This window comes from Chrysochloris asiatica, unplaced genomic scaffold, assembly GCF_000296735.1.
Source record: "Chrysochloris asiatica unplaced genomic scaffold, ChrAsi1.0 scaffold00006, whole genome shotgun sequence".
NCBI classification, from domain to species: Eukaryota; Metazoa; Chordata; class Mammalia; order Afrosoricida; family Chrysochloridae; genus Chrysochloris; species Chrysochloris asiatica.
Genome location: NW_006408524.1, coordinates 39503613 through 39520352, shown reverse-complemented (window position 1 = coordinate 39520352; position 16740 = coordinate 39503613). Strand labels below are relative to the sequence as shown.

General features: G+C 36.5%; 1 protein-coding gene across 1 annotated transcript in view; it reads right to left on the bottom strand.

The window, feature by feature from the left end:
• Positions 1–5957, bottom strand: part of MEOX2 (mesenchyme homeobox 2) — a 101695-nt gene extending 95738 nt beyond the window's left edge. Inside the window, exon 1 of the mRNA XM_006832247.1 lies at positions 5246–5957. Coding sequence (XP_006832310.1) covers positions 5246–5756 — 511 coding nt within the window. The 5' untranslated portion in view covers positions 5757–5957. The remainder of the gene's footprint in view (positions 1–5245) is intronic.
• Positions 5958–16740: the final 10783 nt, after the last annotated feature.

Here is a 16740-nt window from a genome sequence, read left to right as displayed (position 1 = left end):
ATATATATTTGAGAAACAGAAAATTTTGAAAGAGTGATAAATCATCTAAAAGCATTGACTCAACAAAAAATAAATAATGTCTTTGTGTTTTTTTCTAATCTTTCTCCATCCCTAGCATTTGCTAATCGTATATGTTTGCAAATCTCATAGGAATGCTTAGAAAGGAAATATGCTTTGAAATTTTATAAATAATTACTAAAGTTAACACAGCCTAACTAAAAAAAATATTGCATTACATGTGTTTTTTTTCTCATTTGAAATAGAATTTTAAAAATCCCTCACACCATCTTTTTACATTTCAAGTTACTATTTAATATAGCAAATGAATAAAATTGTTCAGTCAAAGCTGCATTGCAGGTCAAGTTCATGTAATAGATTCTATGCGTAGATTTCTGACATCATTCAGTTGTTAGTTCATCCATAAATTGATATTTCTCAGGTCAGAAAAAAGAAGCACCACTTAATTCTTCCATTAAATATGGAATTCATCTCCTAAACATTTTGAGTATATGGGAAGAGATTGATCTTTCTTGCTATTTCATTTTTCTTTAAAAATAATTTCTTAGAATGTTTAAGTTCAGTGCTGTGATGAAGGGTCTATGTTTTCAAACACAGAGAAAGACTGAGATAATCACTATGATGTCTTCTCTTTTCTTTTTCTTTAGTGTATTAGTGGAAATCAGCTTATAGGGTGACAAGATAGTGGTTGTCTTTGGCAATTTTTGTAGACAGATCCATCATATTTAAATCTTCTGTGGTTGTTTCTTATTCTGAAAGAAAGTTTGAGTGGTGCCATGCCTAATAGTAAAAGATTCTCCTTTTAAAATGAACTACAAATGAAGAGATTCATGCAGAATTGTAATCTATTCCTATATTTATTTGCATTCTTGCTTCTATTTATTGCTGACTTTCACAGCAAAGCACCTTAATTCAAAAGCAAATGATTTAAGTATTTTACTCAGTAGGTCAATGGTACTGAGAATTTTTTTTTTTTAATATATGCTCCACCACCATTATAAAATGTTCATACCTAAAATTAATCTACCACTTCAAAAAAAAAAATGAAAATGGCAGTTTTAGTCTATTTAAGATATTTAATTTGCTCAATATTCTTCCACAATCTTCACCATTCAGTAAGCTATTTTAAATTAAACCACTCACACACAAAAAAAAATCACAATTTTTGCCTTTCAAGAAGCATGATGATTGAAATATATTTAAAAATTTACAATATAATATCAGAGTTATGGTTGGTAAAACACTATTTCACAGTTTAACCTCTAGCTGATAGCTGACTGATTAAGTGAAATATTTGCCTGCCATTCTGCCTGCCCAATTATATAAGCAGAAATAATTTGACAGCAAATGTTTGATACTTTAGTAGTTTTAAATAGTATAGTTGCAATTTTACAACAATCTAACAAAATTCAAATTCAAGTAAAATCCAACTCCCTTATCACTATTTCCCTTTATGGATATATATATATAAAATTTTGATAAAATACATACTGATATATATGTATATAATTATTTCAATAGAAATTTTTGCATGTTTATATTGCATATTGCTAAAGTTATATTGCTTAATTAATTTGTTATTTTAACTGAAAGTGGGCAGTTTAAATCTATTACCTACTGCATTACTTGGAGAACAATCAACTAAAATTGAAGCAAAGCAATTCACACTCTTTATAGACATACCCCCTCCCCCCAACACCTGCTTTGTATTGATGATTTTAAATATATTTATAAACTTTCGAGTTTTAGGAGTTACTTTGAAGACATAACAGATGTTGACTTTGCTAATAATGTTGGAAATCATAGTGATTCAAAGTCATAAAAATGATTAACACTTAAAAATGAATGGTTTGCTTTTCTGTTAAATGCAGCTATTTTCCATAGTCAATAAACTTTTCTAAACTCCTGAATTTCTTGAGTTTATACAATAGTGTGTTTGCCTAAGGAAAACACATATAAATGCAAAGTGGAGAATGTTGTGCTGCGTATTGTAGTTGTAGCATCATTAGTATGAACAAAATGGCATTTTCTTAAAAATTTGGTTGCTTGACAGTATTTTCTGGTGTTTAAATTGCTTTAGATTTTAGCAGTTATGAATACATCTATATACAGTCAGAATACTAAAACTCAAATTGAGCACAAAGTGATCCTTTAGGAAAAAAATAGACCTACTCAGTAGGATTTTTAAGGTTGAAAATATTTAGGGAAGCAGACCGCCACATCTTTCTCCTGCGGAGTGGCTGTTGAGTTTGAACTGCCAACTTTTCAGTTAGTAGTTGTGGTTAAACATTGTGCTACCAGGCCTTCCGTACTAAATACAGGGATACACAATTTTGGTTTCTGCTTGGCCATAGATTTATGTACTGCATTTATTTTCAAATATATATATATGGTGTGTGTACATTGTCTAACAAAATGTGGTCTCTACAAGGAATGACTTGACTTTCATCAAGTACGATGTTAAGTTTCAAGATTTCATAATTCCATTCAATTTTATTTTTAAGGAATATTGAAATATGAAAACTTTGTTATAAGAACTGAGAGATTATGTGTTAATGATATACCAGAACTGTAATATTTTCTATGTCTTTTTTAACTGCTGCTTGATCAAATGTTCTTATATTCTATGAAATGAAATAGCTTTGAACATAAATCATGGAAGACCAAAACCAATATCACAATATTAAGTTGAAGAGCATAGCTTTAATTTAAATCTTTCTAAAGTCTAACTAATGGATCATGAGCTGGGCTGCTAACTTTAAGGTCAGCAGAATCTACCAGTTTTCTGTGGGATAAAGACGAGGCTTTCTGCTCCCATAAAGATTTACAGCCTCATAAACCCTATTCAGGCTTGCTATGAGTTGTAACTGACTTGGTCACACACAACCACTGCCACCACCACCAGAGATCTAGCAAGGCCTGTTGTGGCACTCTGGATAAGCACTGGACTGCTAACTGCAAGCTAACTTCAAGGTTGGCAGTTCAAACTCATTAACCGCTCCTCACGAGACCTATATAAGGTGGTTATGAGTCCAAAGCAACTCAAGGGCACTTGACAACAACAAGAAAAATCTAACAAACATTAATTAACTCTGGCAATAAAATTGGCAATTTAAGTTTTATTTTCAATCGATATGCATAAGCTTAACCAGAAACTATTTCGATTTTCCTTTTAATAGAAAGTCCTTTCAAAATATCTTATCAAAGAAAAGCCCACCATCTTTCATGATAGTTAAATGTATTTCCTAATCAAGTTATAGTCTATTAATAGTTTATACAGCTGACAAAGGTTTTTCTTTGTTTGCTTTTCCATAACTCTAGTAATTGGCTTCAATCTGTAAGAGGAGACTTTATTATGTGATTAACTCCAGACAAAGGGAGTTAGGAATATTAAACTAGCCAATTAGCGTAAGAAAATTTTTATTAAAATTTAACACAAGCAGCTTTTAGATCCTGATTTTCCCCCTGCCAATCAAAATAACATGTGCCCTGTGAAAATGCTGTTTGTTCTTAAATATATATATATTGGTTCACTTCAGGAAATGTGAGGAACAATCCATCAAATAGATTTTTCATTGCAGAGCGTAAAATGAATGGTAAGAGATTTTCTGGTCATTGCAAATGTAGACTGACCAATCTGAACTGGGATCTGCTTTCTCAAAATTACACTGTCAAGTGCTCAGTCTATAAAAAGGTTACTGAGTTCTAAATGACCTCTTATGCTTTTCTAATAAAGATAGAAACCTTCCAGCAACATTAGCCTTTTCTTAAGAGAGTTCCACTTTTAGTTGTAAAACCCATTAAAAATGAGTGACTCAGCTGATAACTCTTGGATATGAACTTTATGAAGAAATTTTAAAAATTCACCACTGTCTTGGAAACTAAGTTAAGTTTTGACATCGTGACAGAAGGATCTAGTTAATAACAACACTGAAGACAAACTATTGCCACTAGGGAAAACGAAATACATGGTTCATCATTATCATTTATGTGGGATCTTGATTTAAGTTTCATGAAGAAGGGAAAAAATTACACCATTATCTAGGATTAGATTCTAAGACTATCAAACTAATATCGCAAAGGACAGCAACGTGCAAACATGAGCCTACTAAACCAGTAGCTCTTTCCAGATGGTTGGGACCTAGACAGCATTGTAGCTGCTGAAGAAAACTTAGCAGTTTCATAACTGTAAAGTATTTTTCATCGTTTTCGTAAGGATACAAATAGGTAAAGGCTTTTAGGAACTTGCTGGAAAAGTTGGAGTTGCTCAAAATTACTTAAATTACTAAATTGGCAGGCTGTGACTCCATACATCGCAGTTCAAGAAGGCTCCTCTTCTACGTGGTCACTCAAGTTATGGTCAGTTAGTTTTTCAGACTCTCCCGCGCACCCTCACATAGGAACCTCAGGCACACAGCAAACTAGAAATACAATAAGGGAGTTGCCTTTTGCCTTCCACTAATTGTCCAAGACAACATTCAATTGGTGGAAGACTTTATGTTCCACTTTGGAGCTCACATTTTCTCTTTAGATGAGCATTATGAATATGAAGAGTCTGAACACTTATTTATTTGAAATTCTTTGACACATTGCTTAAAACCCTCCGAATTCCTAGATACTCATCAATGAAGGGAATTTTTTTTTTTTTTTTTTTACCATTTAAGGGGGAAAAGGGATGCTATTTAAAGAACTCTGAAATCAGAATTTAAAAAAAAAAACACTTTTTCTTTTCTCATGCGCTCTGCCAAGTTCCATAGCAAGTTCCAAATATTGTGCAATAATTTGGAAATCGAGTTAACGATGGGAAAAGTCAAGTCAAGGAACTCTGAGTCGGAACGTTAAGGAGTGGCACCCGCACGCACGCACGCTCCATCGGACGCAGCATCTCATGGCGCACTACCCTCCGGATCCCTCGGGAGAAAGGATTAACCTCGCAATGTTTCAGTACTGTCGCTTTTCCTTTTTTCTCAATCTTCTGGTTAACGTGGCGGCGGAGAATTTTAACCTGCTGACTGGCACAAGTTTTGCCTATAGAAAAACCCGTGCCTACCTCCCACCCCCCAATAACAGGACCAAGTAGCCTCACTGAATTAGTCGACCGAGAGACAGAAAAGACAAGACAAGCCCCAACTTTCGTGTACCCTCACTGTATTGCAAAAAGCTTCCCTGTCAGCTCACCGCCCTTTCCATCTCAAACTAACTCTCAACTCTCGCGAAGCGCCTTTACCTGAGCTGTCGCTTTTCCTCTTGCCGCCACTTCTCTTCTCTGCCTCTGCAGGCGAAAGCGCCTGGCGTCCGTAGTCCCCCGGTGCGCACGTAGCTCCTGTCGGGGTACTAGAGCCCAAGCTGGAAGAGTTGGAACACAATACAGGCGGGCTGCTCCCTAGCTCCGGGGGTCCTCCTGAGTCTGGCTGGAGGCAGAGGCTGTGCCGAGTTCCACTTGGGGGGGAGGACATCTGCGGGAGGTGCCAGTTGGTTTGCAGAACCTGGTGCTGCTGTTGCTGGTGGTGATGGTGGTGATGGTGATGGTGGTGGTGACCTCTGTGGTGCTGGCTGGCAAACATGCCTTCCTCGTTGGAGTACCCCGCTATTATGCAAGACGAGGATGAAGTGGAGAGCTCGGGATAGGACATGTGGTCTGATCTTCCATGGAGGGCGAGAGAGGACTGGGAGAACGGGTGCAAGCCTTGCGCGGTGGCGTGAGGGCTGCGCAGGCAGCCAAAGAGCGGGTGTTCCATAGCATGCAATTCTCAGGCTCCAGACGGAAGACTTCACGAAGGTTCCAAATGCCACCAAGCACTGTCAGTTTCACTGGAAACAGTGTGTCTTCCCCCCCCCTCCCACTGCGAAAGCCGTACTTTTCTACGAGCTAGGATAATCCCGGTCTTGAGCCCTAGCGGCTAGTCTCCTTTACATATAAACACTGGGACTTGAAGGAGCTTCCCACTGAGCAACTCAGATGTCAAGAGTAGGAGAGGTTAAAGCCAAAAGAAGGTGGTCCCAGTGAACTGCTTTCAGGGGGAAATGGTTCTGAGAGGTTATAAATAGAGTGTAATGTGAGCTGGGGGCTGGCTTAGGAGCCCAGCGCTGACCACATGCAAACTCCCTCCAAAACTTCTGCTTAGTCTGCGCCGCCAGCTCTAAGTTTCACTTCCGATAGCGAGCAGGACCCACGCAGCGCGACGACACCCGTCGCGACCCCGCTAGTGGCCAAGGTTGCAAGCATTGCTCTTAGCGCCTACCTTGGAGCCAGGGCCCGCTGCGGCTATTCCCTCCCTGATCTATCGACAAGTACAAATCCTGCACCCACTTTTCAAAACGCTTATTTCTCTCAGGAAAATTGTTCTATGTCAATTGGGAAGTGTCACCTGCAGGAAAAACTAGAGGCACACTTAGCTCTGATGAGTACGGAAGAAGCAATAACGTTAAGAAAGAAAGAAGGAAAGAAAAAGGTTAAGAGTTAGTTTGGCGCCCGCCCCGAGACGTCAGCTTTTCAAATTTAGCATCTTCCTGCGCCCTGGCGGTAGCTGACCTACCCTTTTGCGGCTGGAGTCTGTGGGAAGAGTGTTAATGGGCTCGAATGCAAGCTCTTAGGTTGCAGGGATGTGCAGCGCGGACTAAAAATGGCAGTTTCTGAAAAGGGACCCAAAGAAAAGGGACCTGGTGAGTGGAAGGGAAGTGTGTGACGAAGGGGTTGCAGATGTCCAGGTCCCCAACATTCTCACCTGAGATGCCAGGTGGTGATCCTCTCTCTCCTTCCCTTCCTCCCACGCCTGTCTTCCGCCAACGCCACTCGTACCCTTTCCCGATCCCGCTCAATTTCTCTGTTACTTACACACTAAGGAGAACTTTTCCTGGAACAGAATATTGAAAGCGGTCTTGTCTCAATCACTTTGTATGTGCCGATTGCACGGATATTTCCCCTCAGAAGCCCCAGTCCCTTTATTTCTCCCTAGCAGCCTAGTCTCTTGTGTTCAGAAATAAATCAGTTAATTGCATTGCTCCAAAACCGACTCGAAGGCACTTAACAGCAACAACAAGGGTCCTTTTACTAAGACATATTACACTCCCACCCCAATCCACGTTGCTTCGGATCTCCCTGTTAAATATTTGCATCCCCCAAAATTAGTTAGAAAACTTGCCGTCAATGACTACCCACGAAGAGGTCTGTGCTCGATTTCTCTCCAAAAAGAGGCAGGCGTTGCCTTTGATACTGCCACTTGCTTAAGGGGCCACCCCGTCTACTGGGGGCAAAGTCGTTTACACAGGACAAATGAGCCACACGTAATGAGCTGCAGGAATGATTGGGTCCTGCCTGGAACTTGTCGCAACAGGAGAATATCTGCGATCACCTATCCTGCCTAAGGTCCCCGAATACACCGCCAGCAGTGTCGCCCAGCTATTTTCATTGTCTCAGGTGTCCAGGGTACGGGTAACCAGGTCTTTGAAGTTGTTAATGGAATTAATGGGGACAGCAAACTGTGCCAGCCATCTGGTTTGAATTAGGAACAAGTATTGATTAACCTTTGAGCGTTGTCCCCAAGGCAGAGTCTTTCCTCTCACCCAGGCCCTTCACCTAAGCCTGATTCTCTCTAGCTTTCCTTCTTAAGTTCTATTACAGTTTGGTGGCTTGCAATAAACCTTTACATCCGTGCGAAAGATGGAATTATTTTCCATTGCTGGGGGATGTGGTGAGGGTTATCTGGAATTCTGAGATTTGTAAGCGCTGCTTTCTTTAACGGAAATTGAGCCCTATTTTGAGGAAAATTAGTTTTGCAGACTTCGTTTAAAAAAAAAAAAAAACTAAAACTTTTGTTCACCAGCTGCTCCGCTTTTTCAGTCTTGGTCTGAGCTGGAACCTGCTGCAAGCGTTTGACGGTAAGACTTACTTTGCCGATATTTTGGGAATCTAATATTATTTTAGAATTTGAAAAGGGGTGTTCTTCAAGTTGCAAGTTTCTAGGAGTTTTAAGCAGTCATAAGGACAGGAGCCAGAGCTTAGATCTTTAAAGAATATTTTTTTCCTGCCACTCCCTATGCCTTTGGCTTTTTAAGAATAAAAAAGAAAGGAGTCTATTCTTCCAATATCAGGGGAAAATTTTTTGAATTTTCATTGTTTATGGTTTCAATATGTGCTCTGATATTAAAAGTTGAAATACAAAGAGCAATGTTAAACGTCCCAAATTCGGGAAGCCCCTCTATACGTTCTGGGTAAAAACATTAAAGGCTTCGTCTAAATAGAAATTTAGGCAACCACTTCAATAAACAGTAGCCAGAAATGCTTACTGTAATGCAATTCTGTCTAGTAAAACCATTGTGGAAAATGACAGACAAGACCGACACATTGATCTGTAGACACCAATAAAAAAAATATCCATAATGATCCTTTTGGTTTCTATTAAAGTGATATACAGGAAACTAAGCCATGTGGAGGTGGAGGGTGGGAAAAAACAAACAGAAAACAATGAATTTGAATTTAACCAGTGTGTTACAGGTAAGGAGATACTAAGGCAAATTTTTCATCTCCAGGAGCTGCCATTTCTCTTTGAACCTGCCTGGTGACTGCCTGCGCGCTGGCTTTTTTCTCACTTCACTGTGTCAGATGTTAACAACATGTCCAGAAGTTTCTCTACAACCTGCTTGAGTTAGTCAGCCTCGGGAAACTCTTGGCCAAGAGTCTGGGAAGAAAATTTTAGTAAAGGTTAGAAAGAGAGAGGAAATGTCTTCCAGAGGGCAGCAACTAACAGAAATCTAGAAGAAAGTCTTTTTAATAGAAGTCACAGAACATTTAATATATCAGTAAAAATTTTAAGTCCAGTTTTTCAAAAGAAAGCACTATATATGGAAAATGTCATATGGAAGTAAAAAGAAGTATAATTCAAAGAAAGGAGTGAGAAAAAAAAGGAATCATTAGAAAATATTGATGCATTTTGAAATTATATATGATTTTTAATGTTTTCTCAATTTCCAAGTATACATTAGCTATTTTAAAAGTATTTTTAATATTCCAATTATTTTTTAAATTTTGGAACAAAATAGAATATTAATTTTTATTCTGTAGGCCACAGAGATTTTTTTTTTTTTTTTAATGTAGAGGAACAATAGAAAAAAAAAAAAAAAAAACTCCTAGCATTTCCTATAATGGCTACTTCAATGTCTAGATGTATAAAATCCAACGTTGAAAGATGCCTTTCTGTCTGTAAAGGCTAGTTGTCATGAAGAAAGATAAAACTGATGATTTACAGCAAGATTTTTATAAAAGTCATTTAAAACTATATACGTAATAGGTAGTATTTATAGGTAGTATTTATGTTTATAGCCTTCAAATTTCCTGAAAAATGCCAATATTTTAATATCAAGTAGCATATGTGTAGCAAACTCTTGAAGAAAGCATTGTCAACATCATCTTTGAAATGTGTTAGGCTCTTTAAAGGTTGTAAGTGTATATATGTATTATTACTTCTACTTAAATGAAATGTAAATAGTCAAGGTAGAGATATTTTGATTAGCATTATTTTATTATCAGTAGAATAACATTCATATTAAGCATTATGAAAGTTTTATATTTAAACGTTACCTCAAGATTTAGTATCATTATCATAAGAGTCGCCATTCTCTTTTCTATAACACTGAATATGATAAAATATATTTCAAAGAAAATGTAATCTTTATCAATAGGTATAAATTATACTTTGCATCTAATCTGATAGATAAATGTTTCATTGGAGTATAAAATCAGGTGAATTTAAATGTGGATAACTAAATTGAAGCTGAAATTTTCTCTGAAAGTTTTGCTGAAGATATATCTCCTATATTTCCAGAGAAATGACATTAGTGTTTTTTCATGTTGATCTTTCTGATAAAAAAGAAAAAGAAAAAACATAAAAATATAGTAACTACTCTATGGATAAATACTGTATATAAAATTTTTGTGATTTGTAATGTACTCTATTTTATAAAACTGAGGAATTGCTTTCCTCTCGATGTATATGTTACAGCATTTAAAGAAATAATTTACTTATGGTTTACTCATGTTTAGATATTCTATATACTTCTATTGATTAAATCAGTGATTATCTTTATAGAGCACTAATTGTCTTTACATTTCCCAGTAAAATTTGCTTTGTTTTTACATAAACTTGAAATAATGAATATTTAGATGTTACTTCTGAAATATGTCAAATAATATCTAAAATACTTGGTTTCTATCTTGTTCTTACATTTAGGCTTTTAATTTCCTTTAGAAATTGGTAACTTTCTTAGATTCTATTTACATGTATTGAGTATCTTATAATAAATGATCTATCAAACACTCTATATAGCTGTGTCTAATTCAATAAGTTACAAAACAAAATACATCAAAATTGGAACTACTTAACAGATGACTCTCAGAAAACCAGCTTTTAATTTGACTAACAAATAATATGATAATAAATTAATTTGAAACCATTTAATAGCAATTCAGAATATTAAATGAATAGTTTTCCATAATTCAATTACATTCTACTTACACTGTATGAAATTCTAGGTACCTTTCTGTTTGCTTGTCTTTTTCATTTTGTCTTTTTTTGTGTGTGCGGGGAGTAATAAAATTGGGAAGACATTGGCTACTTATCAAATTAAAAAAAAAAAGTCTAACTATAGTTTCTTTTGCTTTACCTCTTTAAAATACAGAGTTCTTGGACAAAGTTATACTATAACAACAACAAAGAAGTAATAATTAATGCTTAATTCCTGTTTTCATTTGCATTTTCTTTGTATGCTATTGATTAACACCAGCATTTCAAATTTATGCAGTTGAAAAATGACTCATTTTAATTTCTAACTGAAAATGTACCAGCACACTAATGTGAGCTAGTTCTACAAAGAAATCCCATATATTACAATATATATGCTATACCATGAAACTCTTAAGAATTACATTTCTATTTAGAATGTAAGGAAAGTAAACCATTTATTTCTTTCATGCCATAAAAAGCAATGCTATACCTTTAAATTAATTGAATTTAGAATAAATTCATAAATCTTGAAAAACAAAAACTCAATTGAAACTAAAGACAAGAATTATAGGTAAAGCCTTAAGCTTTTGTTTTAAGTTTTCCAACTTGAAGTGTTTAACAAAACTAATATAATGTTGGTAATATGATAGGTTATTCTTTTACAGTTTTATATTGTGTACTTCATCAATTTATAGTATGTTTTATTCTTAAAATGACTCTTGTATTCTGAGTACGCTTATGATTTGAATCACTAAAGCCCTAAGTACAGTTCCCCAGAATATTTAATTGCTCATTATAATTCTATCTGATTCAGACTCAGCAAAGAACTAAGAGCTGCCTTTGGTGTCAACATTTTTGTTTTAGAAATCAAAGAATAATATACCGATCTGTAAAAAAACAAAATGGAAAGTTACATCCAAATACATGATTATAGCAAAATATTTTTAAGGGTTTAAATCACTACCTTGATTCAGTTCAGAATTTTTAATTTTTTTAATTTGAGAAATGATACAAAGTATGTTTGTATAAAGCGCTTTAATGGCCATATGAGAACAAATCAAAACAAAAATGTCTGCTCTTGTCTCAACTGACCTTAGAAATCAGAAAGACAATAAGAGGGCATGATAGGTCAAAAGAAAAACAGAAGAGGGCATTTAGCAGGTGAAAAGGCAGAAAAGTTTAAATATATGGAAAATAGATCTATATTTGATAAAGAAAATATATAATTCATAAGCCACATATACTTGTGATACTAGTGAAAAGATCTCAGGTACATATTTATTTTAATTCAAATAAAAAAAATAAGTACTCAGAAATATTAAGCATATGACAGATACACTTTTGATAAAAGTAAAAATAACAAAATACTACTCTTCTGAGAAATAGTCTCAAATAATCACATATATGCTACTTGTGATATTTGGGTAAAGATGTGGTCAATTTCTGGATATGTACAAGCTACTGAATGTATGAAGTTCTGAATAATCACTACCTTCTCATCTTAAAAATGTGTCACCGGAAACTGTAGTCAATTGCTTTTCCTAAATTTTATTTATTTTTAAAGGATGGATTCTGCTAAATTGGGATAATAGTACTGGGGAAGGGAATAGGCAGATTTTCAACAGCTGTTAGTGACTGAGAAAAAAATAAAATGGAAAAAAAATCTGTGTGCCAACTGTACCCTAGAGCATTTAAAAGCTTATAAGAAAAGGAATTTCTGTAGAACTATACACTGGACAGCACTTGACAACAACAACATACACGTACCAAAAATCAGAAGGAATACCAGCTCAGATGTAAAGATTTAAGATAAGGCAACTTTTCATTCCATCAGCTAGCATTGACTTTCACCACTCTGGGACCTGTGATCAAAGGAAAGTTTTCTTTATATTACATCTTGTGATTGTTAATATTAGTTGCCATTTAGTTGATTCTGTCTCACAGTGACACCATGTGTGCAGAGTACATCTGCTCCAGAGGGTTTCCAGACCTTTTAGAAGCTGATTAACAGGTCAGTCTTCGAGGCATATATAGGTGGAGTTGAACCACCAACTTTTTGGCTAGTAGTTGAGTGTTTAACCATTTACACCACTCAGAGATCCCTATACTGCATGTTGTTGCTGTTAAGTGTCCTCGAGTTGGTTCCAACTCATAGCAACCCTGTATAGCATTTTCAAGGAGCAGTTGGTGAGTTTGAACTGCTGACCTTATGTTCAAACAGACCTTTCACTCCAGTGCTTTATCCTACAGCATCACGCCAGGACTCCCCTATAATACATAAGAGTATATAAATATTAGAAGAGCCTCTTTCAACATTGAAAGTAGCTAGAGAAGACTCTTCTTTCCAGCACTGCACATTCATTACAGTTTCAGAACTTCAGGGACGCACTTTGGTCCAAATCTATATTTCTAATAATGATCAATTCTTGAGGGTCAATAACCAAAGGAAAGGTTAACAGATCCATGACTAAAAATGTCAAAACAATCTTGAAAGTCTTCATGAGGATAATACAGCAAAATATCCTACTGATGTGAAAGCGAGCCCCATTATTAATAGGAAACCTGAGAGTTCTTTCAAGTGTATTTCTGGGGGTGATGGTGGTGGCATGCCGGGTAGTCTGTTCTGACTCACAGCAACCCTGCATAGACTTACCAAGGCTGTAAATCTTTACAAGAGCAGAAAGCCTCTATTGATCCTCAAATAACTTCTTAAAGCTGATTGCTGTTGCTGTTTAGTGCCATCAGATCAATTCCAACTCACAGCACCCCTCTGTTTAAGGCTTCTAAGGAGCTGCTGGTTGGTTTGAACTGCTAACCTTATGGTTCATAGTCCAGTTCTGATCCTATGGCATCATGCCAGAAGTTCAAACACTGATTAAATCCTCTGATTATTAATAATGGGAGTCTTGGTGTGGCGCTGTGGGTTAATATGCACACACACACACACACACACACACACGAAAGGTCGGTTTGAACTACAAGGTCGGCGGTACAAGTTCACCAGCTGCTCCTTGAAAACCCTATACAGGGTCGCTATGATTCTGAACTAAATCCATGGCACTTAACAACAACAACAACAAATCAGTAATCAGCTTCCATGAAGTCAATTCCTACTCATGGCAGTAACATGTGTGCCAGAGAATTATGCCCTGAATGGTTTTCCATCGCTGATGTTTCTGGAAGTAGATCTCCATCGCTTTCTTCCACGGCACCTCTATGTAGACTTCAGTCTCCTTCCTTACAATTTGGTACTGAGCACAATAGCATTCATACCACCAAAAGAGAAGTCAATGATTCAGTGAAAACATAATCAAGGTCAAGTTAAATCAATTTGTACTATCATAAAATATAATTATTGCTGTTATCAAGTGCAGTTCCAACTCATAGCAAGTCTGTATAGAGTTTCAAAGGAGGAGCTGGTGAATTTGAACTGCCTACCTTGTGGTTTAAACAGACCTAGGGGTCTAGTGCATTATCCCACAGCTCCACACCAGGACTCCAAACCCACAGTATTATAAAAAATTTGAGGAAATATTTCTTAAAATAGAAAAACACAAACAATATAATTATGACTTCCAGTACATTCTCATTTATTTTCTGTTTCTGTTTCTTTTTTGCTATATTATTTTCTGTGGGTCAGTACACATGACAGTACCTTTTGAGGTGGGCCCCTAATGCATACAAAAGCTGAAAGAGGAATAAGGAAAATCAAATAATTGATATCTTTGAATTATGGTGTTGGTGACAAATATTGAATGCACCATGGACTTCCAGAAGAATAAACAAATATGTATTGAAAAAATATAGCCAGAATGCTCCTTAGGAATGAAGATGGCCACACCTGTCGTTATACATGTTATTAGGAGTGAGCAGTTCCTGGAGATGGGACGATGGCCAGACTTCTTCTTGGACATGTAATCAGAAGAGATCAGTAACTGGAGAAGGATATCATAGAGATCAGCAAAAAAGTGGACGAATCTCTCAACAAGATGAATTAACACAGCATCTAAGACTGTGCATTCAACACAGCAACAATTGAAAGGACAGTACAAGACTAGGCAGTGTTTTTGTTTGTTGTTGTATATAAGGGTCACCATGCATTAGCATAACAGCATTACCCTTCTCTACACTGCCAATACCATTAGTTTGGGGCTTCAGTACGAGGAGTGCTTGTACTTCTTCTAATAACAGAAGAGCCCCTGTGGTAATTAAATTACTTAGGGCATTGCTTCAGCAGCTTATTACTTGTCAGACACAAGTCTGAACATGTCATTGAATAATTACTAAATGTCCTAGTGTGGTCCTATAAGATAAGCACTGAACTGCTAACCACAAGGTCAGTGGTTCAAACCCACCACCAACTGCTCCTTGAAAAACCCTATATACGTTCACTATGTTGTTTTTAATAAAAACAACAAAAATGTTTAGTAATCAGGTCTATATAACCATTGAGTGAAATTCAAGCGTATGTGTGCAACCATACTCATTTCTTGCTATCCTTCAAATTCAATATTTACTCTCATTCTTTATTAACAAACAATAGCTTGTTTGTAGTTTTTCTAACTTTTAATATTCCATTTTTACTACCATTGTATGTGCTGCTTCAAAAGTCTTTCCAACTATCTTCACTTGGCTATATCTTACTTGTAGTTGTTGTTGTTAAGTGCCTTCGAGTTGGTTCTGACTCATCACAACCCTGTGTAGTTTCTAAGGAGCGACTGGTGAGCTTCAACTGCTGATCTTGTGGTACAAACAGACCTTACAGTCCAGAGCATTAACCCACAGCACCACATCAGGACTCCTACAGACTTTTAAATACAATTATAACTCACACTCTCAAACTGCAATCACCTAATATAAGTTGGTCATTCCTATTTACAACCCAGCATGCACACACACACACACACACACACATACACGATATTATATTTATATATTAAATTATATTACATATATTTTTTATATGGTGTCATGGTGTGGCACTGTGGTTTATGTGCTGCACTGCAAGAGAGTGAGTCAAGGTGACATGGATAGATGGAGTGGCTGGGGACACTGGACTTAGGGAGGGAGAGGGGCTGTGCACTGACAGCAGAGGGGTGGGGGGCAGGCCTGTGGGGTGTATTCTTTGGTTATTTGATGATGCATGGAGGGGATTGTGATCATTGCAATGAACCGAAACACGACAGGATGAATGTAAAACTGATGTTATCCCATGTAAATACACATAATTCACAATAAAAACTTAAAACAAAAACAAAAAAGTGAGTCAAAAATTATCAGAACTTCAGTTATATTAAAATGCCTAGCTACACCCATGGCTGATGATTGAATGTGCATGTGAAATGATTCTATCGAATAGATGAGTGACAATTGATTATGTGGCAATATTTTGCAAATCAATCATGGCTCTGCCTATGAAATAATCCGTGACAGACTTGGGTTTTGACAAGTGTGTGAGAGATGGGTACAGAAGCAACTCACAGAAGAGAGCAAACAGAAGCGTTTGGAAATTTGCAAACAAAATTAGGCCTGATACTCAAAGGAAGGTAAAAGTGTCTTTTGAAAAATCATACCTGGTGATGAGACATGGATTCAGCACTACAAACCTGAGCGTAAACAGCAGACTATGGAATGGAAACATCCTCAATTGTCGATCAAGAAAAAGTTCAAAAAGTCAACCATCAGCTGGAAAGTTGATTCTTACCGTTTTCTGGGATTCTCAAGGCCCCAGTGTTAGAACACTATCAGGAAATAGATCAACAGTGCTCTTTACAGTGAGATGCTCACTGAAGGGCTGAAGCCTAAATTTCAGATTAAATGCAGAGGAAGGCTATCCAAGGGCATTGTGATTTTGTGTGAAAATTCACATTAACACACCTTTGCCCACAGTGTTGACACTTTGCAAAATCTTTGCCTTGAGGTGTTAAAGCATCCTCCCTACAGTCCTGATAATGTTCCATTGAACTTTCACCTGTTTAGTCCCCTGAAAGCAGCCCTTTATAGATGTAGATTCACCTCTGATGAAGACATGAAGATAATAGACATGGTTTGCACAGCTCAGGCTAAAAATTTTGTAATAAGGAAATACAAAAGCTTGTTGACAGATGGACAAAATGTTTGAAAAGCAAGGAGATTGTGCCTAAAATGATGCATTTGTCTTTTCGAAAAGATTAAATTCTACAGCCAGAGTGCGAATAATTTTTGACTCACCCTCATATATATA